This window comes from Hyla sarda, chromosome 6 (genome assembly GCF_029499605.1).
Source record: "Hyla sarda isolate aHylSar1 chromosome 6, aHylSar1.hap1, whole genome shotgun sequence".
NCBI classification, from domain to species: Eukaryota; Metazoa; Chordata; class Amphibia; order Anura; family Hylidae; genus Hyla; species Hyla sarda.
The window spans coordinates 292387808-292396644 of NC_079194.1; the positions used below are offsets into that span (position 1 = coordinate 292387808).

At 45.0% G+C, this 8837-nt stretch overlaps 1 protein-coding gene across 2 annotated transcripts in view; it reads left to right on the forward strand.

The window, feature by feature from the left end:
- The first annotated feature begins 454 nt into the window (after positions 1-454).
- The window catches only part of EXT2 (exostosin glycosyltransferase 2), a 102413-nt gene continuing 94030 nt past the window's right edge, over positions 455-8837 (forward strand). Inside the window, exons 1-3 of one of the 2 annotated variants that reach the window (XM_056527759.1) lie at positions 455-588; positions 3178-3747; positions 7476-7565. In XM_056527759.1, the coding sequence (XP_056383734.1) occupies positions 3212-3747; positions 7476-7565 (626 nt within the window). In that variant the 5' untranslated portion in view covers positions 455-588; positions 3178-3211. The remainder of the gene's footprint in view (positions 589-3177; positions 3748-7475; positions 7566-8837) is intronic. The other variant, XM_056527760.1, reaches the window with a different exon arrangement.

An 8837-nucleotide genomic window follows, 5' to 3' on the forward strand; every position in this document is an offset into this window, starting at 1 on the left:
CGCAGGCCATGTCACCATTCCACCAATGGTTAGGCCATTGGGGTAGATTTATCATAACCTGTCCAGAGGAAAAGTTGTCCAGTTGCCCATAGCAACCAATCAGATCGCTTCTTTCATTTTGCAGAGGCCTTGTTAAAACTGAAAGAAGGAAGCTGATTGGTTGCTATGGGCAACTGGGCAACTTCTCCTCTGGACAGGTTTGGATAAATCTTCCCCTTTGCCCTTGAAGCCCTTTCCTCATACACTAATGATTCAAAAACGAGATAAAAAAAAAAAGGTCACATGCTCAATATTGGTCTAGAAGGGGTTAATTAAGCCTCTTTTTTTTGTTTTTTCTACCTTTTTGTCCTCAAATGTTCCTTAGTGTCCAATCGCCGACAAAATGGCGGCCGCCTCAATCTGGAGACAGATTTGCTAATGGGTGTGGTTACGCTTTTCCCCTCTACAGGCGCCTTCTCTTCATACACATTCCTGGCGGTGACGTCATTTCCGCACAGTGTGGGTGTCTCCGGCCCAGGGATGAGGTTGTGAGCTGTGACCTGTGTTGGGGCGGCCCGGGGCCGGGTGCTGCTGCTACTGGGGGCCGAGGTGAGAGGCGGGGGGGCCCAGGCCTGTATATTGTGTATTGTACGTCCATATATATATGTATATACTGTGTATACAGCTGTCAGTCCTGTCTCTATACAGGGAATATACGGTGTCCTTATCAGTCACTGCACTGTTATATATGGAGTATGTCTATGTATAATGTGTCACCACCAAAATGGCAGCCCATCCTTATCGTAGATGCCGTATATCAGTGTTTCCCAACCAGTGTGCCTCCAGCTGTTGCAAAACTACAACTCCCAGCGTGCCCAGACAGCCTTCGGCTGTCTGGGCATTCTGGGAGTTGTAGTTTTGCAACAGCTGGGGGCACCCTGGTTGGGAAACACTTGCATATACTGTATACGGGCATGCTGGGTGTTGTAGTTTTGCAACAGCTGGAGGCACACTGGTTGCTAAACCCCGCCATAGATTGTTTACACTGGATAGAGTATGAGTTTTAGTCAGCCACACGTAATCTCCCCAGCTGTTGCAGAACTACATCTCCCAGCATGTCTTAACCAGCAACACCAGCTATGGATGGGGAACATGGCGTATGCGTATGATGCACGGATCCCCTGCCACTGATAGGCCTTGACAGCTACAAAACTACAACTCCCAGCATGCCCTGACTGCCCCAGATTTTTTAGCTGTTGCAAAACTACAACTCCCAGTATATTCTGACACTCGCAGGTCTCCAGCTGTTGAAAAAACTACAAATCCCAGCATGCCCTGATAGCTGCAGACTCTCTAGATCCTAGGTCTTCAACCAGTGTTCTCCAGCTGTTTCAGAACTGCAACTCCCAGCATGCCCGGACAGTCCCAGATTTCTTAGCTATTGCCAAACTACAACTCTCAGCGTGTCTTGAACTTCAACACCGGCGAATGATGGGGAACACGGCAGATGCATGTCCTTGGGCAGTGATTCCCCCAACCTGATAGGCCCTGACAGCTGCAAAACTACAACTCCCAGCATGCCCTGAGAGCCCAGACTTCTCAGCTGTTTTAAAGGGGTACTCCCGTGGAATTTTTATTTATTAAATCAACTGGTGCCAGAAAGTTAAACAGATTTTTAAATGACTTCTATTAAAAAATCTTAATCGTTCCAGTACTTATCAGCTGCTGTATACTACAGAAGAAATGCTTTTCTTTTTGGATTTCTCTTCTGTCACAACCACAGAGCTCTCTGCGGACCTCTGCTGTCCGTTTTAGGAACTGTCCTGTCAGGAGAAAATCCCCATAGCAAACATATGCTGCTCTGGACAGTTCCTAAAATGGACAGCAGAGGTCAGCAGAGAGCTCTGTGGTTGTGACAGAAGAGAAATCCAAAAAGAAAAGCATTTCCTCTGTAGTGTACAGCAGCTAATAAGTACTGGAAGGATTAAGATTTTTTTTAATAGAAGTCATTTACAAATCTGTTTAACTTTCTGGCACCAGTTGACTTAATAAAAAAAAAAAAAGGTTTTCCCCGGGAGTACCCCTCTGAAACTACAACACCCAGCATGCCCTAACAGCTGCGGTTTTCTTGCTCATAGGTCTCCAAACTGGGGGCCTCCAGCTGTTGCAAAACTACAGCACACTACAGAATTTGTGTCGGGAAAAATTCCAGCCAAAGATTTTGAGATTATGGAACAGTGCTTCCCAACTAGGGTGCCTCCAGCTGTTTCAAAACTACAACTCCCAGCATGCCCGGACAGCCTTTGGCTGTCTGGGCATGCTGGGAGTTGTAGTTTTGCAACAGCTGGAGGCACCCTAGTTGGGAAACACTGGTCTGTGTTGCTCATACTTGTAAGGCTAGGTTCACATTGCTGTTGTGTTTTGTTGCATTCTCGGTCTAGTTTTCTAACCTATGCTGGGAGTTGTAGTTTTGCAACAGCTGGAGGCACCCTGGTTGAGAACACTTTTTTTATGGACATGATAAAATTGCTATTGTATATTGTGACAAAGGAACTTTTAACCCCTGGGATATTTTGCTTTAGGAATTTTCGCAGCAGACCCCATTGAAATCAACAAAACCCTTTGTGAAATCTTGCAGATCTGCCAGCGTGAATGCCCCCTTAAAGGGGTACTCTGGTGAAAAGCTATTTTTTTTAAAATCAACTGGTACCAGATGCCTATACAGATTTGTAAATGACTTCTATTTAAAAATCTTAATCCTTCCAGTACTTATCAGCTGCTGTATGCTCCAGAAGAAGTTGTGTTGTTCTTTTCTGTCTGACCACAGTGCTCTCTGCTGACACCTCTGTCTGTGTCAGGAACTGTCCAGAGCAGGAGAGTTTTGCTATGGGGATTTGCTCCTACTCTGGACAGTTCCTGACATGGACAGAAAAGAAATTCAAAAAGAAAAGAACTTCCTCTGGAGCATACAGCAGCTGATAAGTACTGGAAGGATTCAAAAATTTTAATAGAAGTAATTTACAAATCTGTTTAACTTTCTGGCACCAGTTGATTTAAAAAAAATGTAGCTCTTTAAGGTTTACTATCTCTTTAAAAATAGTTTTCTTTATCAGTCTCGGCTGTGGTGTGATGAGATTAGATGTACATAGGGTTTGTCTGTTCCATCATGTGACCTAACGTCTGTTTCCGTCCCTACAGCAGCGCAGGATCGGGGGGGGAAGGAGGGTCCATTATGTGCGCCTCGGTCAAGTACAACACCCGGGGTCCAGTCCTGATCCCCAGAATGAAGTCTAAGCACCGCGTCTACTACATTGCCCTCTTCTCCGTCGTGCTCCTGGGCCTCATCGCCACGGGCATGTTTCAGTTCTGGCCGCACAGTATCGAACCGTCCGCCGACTGGATCGCCGAGAAGCGCAGCGTCCACGACGTGCCGGCCGTCAAGCTGTCAGAGAGCAGCCCGCTGCCGGAGAGGGGAGACCTGAGCTGCCGGATGCACATGTGCTTCGACGTGTACCGCTGCGGCTTTAACCCCAAAAACAAGGTCAAAGTTTACATCTACCCTTTAAAGAAGTACACGGATGAGTATGGGAGCACGGTGGGCGGCACTATCTCCCGGGAGTACAATGAGCTGCTGACTGCTGTATCTGAGAGCGACTTCTACACCGATGAGGTCACCAGAGCGTGCCTGTTCCTGCCGTCTATCGATGTGCTGAATCAGAATAACCTGAGGATTAAGGAGACGGCGCAGGCCTTGGCCAAGCTACCCAGGTAACTGGGCACAGTAAGGGTCAAATATAGGGGATCATAGGTGTGTGTGTATAGAGTTGTCACCTACGATACGGGGCCGCTCCTGTCATGTCACTGGTTAATCGTACTGTTATCTATGGCTCATAGAGGGAATTCCTGAATGGGGAGTTCTCCTTTAGGGTAGGGTAACATGTAGCGCATCCCCAGCGTGAAATACACTTCTGATTTAAAGGGGTACTCCACTAGAAAATTATTTTATTTTTTATTTTTTTTTAAATCAACTGGCGCCAGAAAGTTAAACAGATTTGTAAATTACTTCTATAAAAAAAAATCTTAATCCTTCCAGTACTTATCAGCTGCTGTATGCTCCACAGGAAGTTGTGTAGTTCTTTTCTGTCTTTCCACAGTGCTTTTTTAATAGAAGTAATTTACAAATCTGTTTAACTTTCTGGCACCAGTTGATTTAAAAAAATCACCCCCTTTAAAGGGGTACTCTGCTGTTCAGCGTTTGGAACAAACTGTTCCGAACGCTGGAGCTGGTGCTGGGAGCTCGTGACGTCATAGCCCCGCCCTTCATGACATCACTTCCTGCCCCCTCAATGCAAGTCTATGGGAGGGGGCGTCACGCCCCCTCCCATAGACTTGCATTGAGGGGGCAGGGAGTGACGTCATGAAGGGGCTATGACGTCACATGCTCTCGGCGCCGGCTCCAGCGTTCAGAACAGTTTGTTCCAAACGCTAAACAGCGGAGTACCCCTTTAACTATGAGCAGACATACAGGGCTACCTGGCCGCAGCAGACTGTGTGCAGGAAGGTTTGGAGGCAGGCTCAGCGTGTCACAGTAAAATACGATGCTAATACGCTACATGTGACCCCATCCTAATGACATCATATGGCTGTGGTGTCCAACCTGTGGCTCTCCAGCTGTTGCAAGACAGCCTTTGACTGTCAATGCATGCTGAAAGTCTGTATTTTTGCACCAGCTGCAGAGCCACAGTTTGGGAGTAAATGCTTTTCTAGTAGTATTTTAAAGGGGTACTTCCGTGGGAAACAAATGTTTTTCATTCAACTGGTGCCAGAAATTTATAAAGATTTGTAAATTATTTCTATTTAAAAATCTTAATCCTTCCAGTACTTATCAGCTGCTGTATGCTCCAGAGGAAGTTGTGTTTTTCTTTTCTGTCTGACCACAGTGATCTCTGCTGACACCTCTGTCCGTGTCCAGAACAGAGTAGAAGCAAATCCCCCTCAGTAAACTTCTCCTGCTCTGGACAGTTCCTGAACTGGACAGAGGTGTCAGCAGAGAGCACTGGTCAGACTGGAAAGAACTACACAACTTCCCCTGGAGCCTACAGCAGCTGATAAGTACTGGAAGGATTAAGATTTTTTAAATAGAAATAATTTACAAATCAGTGTAACTTTATGGAATCAGTTGATTTGAAAACATTTATTTTCCCTCCGGAGTACCCCTTTAACAAGTGCTGTCCAAGGGACGGGGGGGGGGGGACGGGCTGCAGAACATCAGATACAAAGCTCCCCAAATATAGCAGGACTGCTTACAACTCATAAAAGCTTTAGGGCTAGTTCACACTACAGAAACTGCTGCAGCATCCCAGTGACTTAAAGGGGTATTCCAGGAAAAAACTTTATTTTTATTTTTTTTATATCAACTGGCTCCAGAAAGTTAAACTGATTTGTAAATTACTTCTATTAAAAAATCTTAATCCATTCAATAATTATCAGCTGCTGAAGTTGAGTTGTTGTTTTCTGTCTGGCAACAGTGCTCTCTGCTGACATCTCTGCTTGTCTCGGGAACTGCACAGAGTAGGAGAGGTTTGCTATGGGGATTTGCTTCTACTCTGGACAGTTCCCGAGACAAGTGTCATCAGAGAGCACTTAGACAGAAAAGAACAACTCAACTTCAGCAGCTCATAAGTACTGAAAGGATTAAGATTTTTTAATAGAAGTAATTTAAAAATCGGTTTAACTTTCTGGAGCCAGTTGATATATAAAAAAAAGTTTTTTTCCTGGATAACCCCTTCACACTACGTTTTTCCCGTTTACGTTTTCAATTTGAAAACCGTATGAAACAAAACCGTGTGCATTGACTCTCCATAGAAACCCGTATGCCAAAAAATGCATCAGGTTGTGTCTGTTTTGCATCCTGTACGGTTTTGTCAGTTTTTTTTACCCGTACCCAAAACCGCAGCCTACCACGGTTTTTGGTCCGGTTGAAAAACCGTATTGAAACGTATAGTTTTTTTTTTTTTTTTTTTTTTTTTAACATGGGAGTCAATGGGAACCGTAGAGAACTGTATGTGCGTAGGATTCCATCCAGTTTTCACCATACGGTTTTTGACTTTGCACAGTGTTTTTTTTCTTGGAATTTCAATCAAACAAGTGAAACTTTATTCATAATGGAGTGAAAAGTTAAAAACTTTTTTTTTCTTAAAAAAACTGATGCAACTGGACATCATTTTTTAAACCGTATACACATTTGTACACACGTTTTGATACAGTTTAGTCAGGTTTTGAGGAATCAGTTTTTTATCAAAAACCTGATACGGGAACTGTATTGCAAAAACGTGGTGTGAACCCAGACTAGAAAGTTGCAGAACTGTTCACTAGATGATTATTAACACCCAGACAACATAATGCAGTGTTTCCCAACCAGGGTGCCTCCAGCTGTTGCAAAACTACAACTCCCAGCATGCCCGGACAGCCGAAGGCTGTCCGGGCATGCTGGGAGTTTTAGTTTTGCAACAGCTGGAGGCACCCTGGTTGGGAAATGCTGGCATAGTGTGTGACTCGGGTCCATTATGTACAACTAAGAAGGGGACAATAAGGATGAAGGGAAGGGGTATGGGGCGCATTGTTCTCTGTTATCAGCCATGTCATGCTGAAAAGAACCTTACTTTAATTTATTTAAAGGGGTTATCCAGGGATAGAAACACACAGCTTATTTCTTTCAAAAACAGCACCACCACAATCTGCAGGTTGTGTGTGGTATTACAACTTGGCTCCATTCACTTTAATGAAACTAAGCTGCAATACCACATTCAACCTGAGGACAGGAGTTGTGCTGTTTTTGGAAGAAATCAGCTCTGTTTTTTTTTTATTCTTAGATAAGCCCTTTTAAAGGGGTACTCCGCTGGAAAACACATTGTTTTAAAATCAACTGGTGCCAGAAAGTTAAACAGATTTGTTAATGACTTCTATAAAAAAAAAAAAAAAACACAATCCTTCCAGTACTTATCAGCTGCTGTATGATCCACAGGAAGTTGTTTTCTTTTTGAATGTCCTTTCTGTCTGACCGCAGTGCTCTCTGCTGACACCTCTGTCCATCTCATGAACTGTCCAGAGCAGGAGAGGTTTGCTATGGGGATTTGTTCCTGCTCTGGACAGTTCCTGACATGGACAGAGGTGTCAGCAGAGAGCACTGCGGTCAGGCAGAAAGGAAATTTAAAAAAAGAAAAGAACTTCCTGTGTATTATACAGCAGCTGATAAGTACTGGAAGGATTGGGATTTTTTAATAGAAGTCATTTACAAATCTGTTTAACTTTCCTGCACCAGTTGATTTAAAAGAAAAAATGTTTTCCAGCGGAGTACCCCTTTAAGTTGTACGACTTATAGGAACTCTAGAAACCTCCATGTCCCCCAAAACCGCCTTTTTATATGATTTATCGTCACCTCCAGGACATGTGACATCTATACGGGAATTATTCTCCTTCTTTTTATTCTCTTGTAGATGGGACCATGGTACAAACCACTTGTTATTTAATATGCTGCCTGGCGGCCCCCCGGACTATAACACCGCTCTGGATGTGCCCCGAGACAGGTAAGGAACTCACAGGCCCGGTCTGGAGACAGTGGATAACTTCTGCTGCAGATTTAGCAAATTTCGCTGCTAGATTTAAATGGAGTTTAAAAAAATAAATAAAAATAAACCAAACATCCATTTACACTGTACTTTTGTTAAATCCACACAACATATCCAAAGATCCTCTATGGCAGCGGTCTCCAACCTGCCGACCTCCAGATATTGCAAAACTATAACCCCCAGCATGCCCGGACAGCCGTTGGCTGTCCGGGCATGCTGGGAGTTGTAGTTTTTCAACATCTGGAGGTCCGCAGGTTGGAGTCCATTGCTGTATGGTCTTCCATATCTAAGCATTGCTCCACTGAAGATACTCCCCTGGACGTCCATTATTGTTTCGAGGTTAAAGGGGTACTCCGCCCCTGGCAACTTATCCCCCTATCCAAAGGATAGGGGATAAGATGTTAGATCGCCGCGGTCCCACTGCTGGGGACCCCGGGGATCGCCGATGAGGCACCGCGCTATCATTACTGCACAGAGCGAGTTTGTTCTGTGCGTAATGACGGGCGATACAGGGGCCGGAGCAGCATGAAGTCATGGCTCCGCCCCTCATGACATCACGGCCCGTCCCCTTAATGCAAGTCTATGGCAGGGGGCGTGACGACCGCCACGTCCCCTTCCCATAGACTTGTATTGACAGGGGCGGGCCATGATGTCACGAGGGGCGGAGCCGTGACGTAACGATGCTCCGCCCCTGTATTGCCCGTCATTACATGCAGAGCGATCTCGCTCTGCGCAGTAATGATAGCGGAGTGCCGAAGCAGCGATCCCCGGGGTCCCCAGCAGCGGGACCCCGGCAATCTGGCATCTTATCCCCTATCCCCCACCATGGATCTTTCGCTTAATTCAGTGACCTTAAAATACACAACAAATATGCATCAAATTCTTTCGACAGATTCTCCTGTAGCTTAAAGGGTTACTCCGGTGGAATACATTTTTATTTTTTAATCAACTGATTTAAAAAAAAAGTAAAACAGATTTGTAAATTACTTCTATTTTAAAATCTTAATCCTTCCAGTACTTATCAGCTGTTATATGCTCCACAGGAAATTATTTTCTTCTTGAATTTCTTTTCTGTCTGACCACAATGTAGGGCTGGGCGGTATACCGGTTCATACCGAATACCGAATTTCTTTTTGGCTCACCATATGAATTTTGCCCATACCGCAATACCGGTTGGGCTCCCCCCCCCCCCCCCTCGAATGAGTGAATTATCCGCCGCAGCGCGCTGTC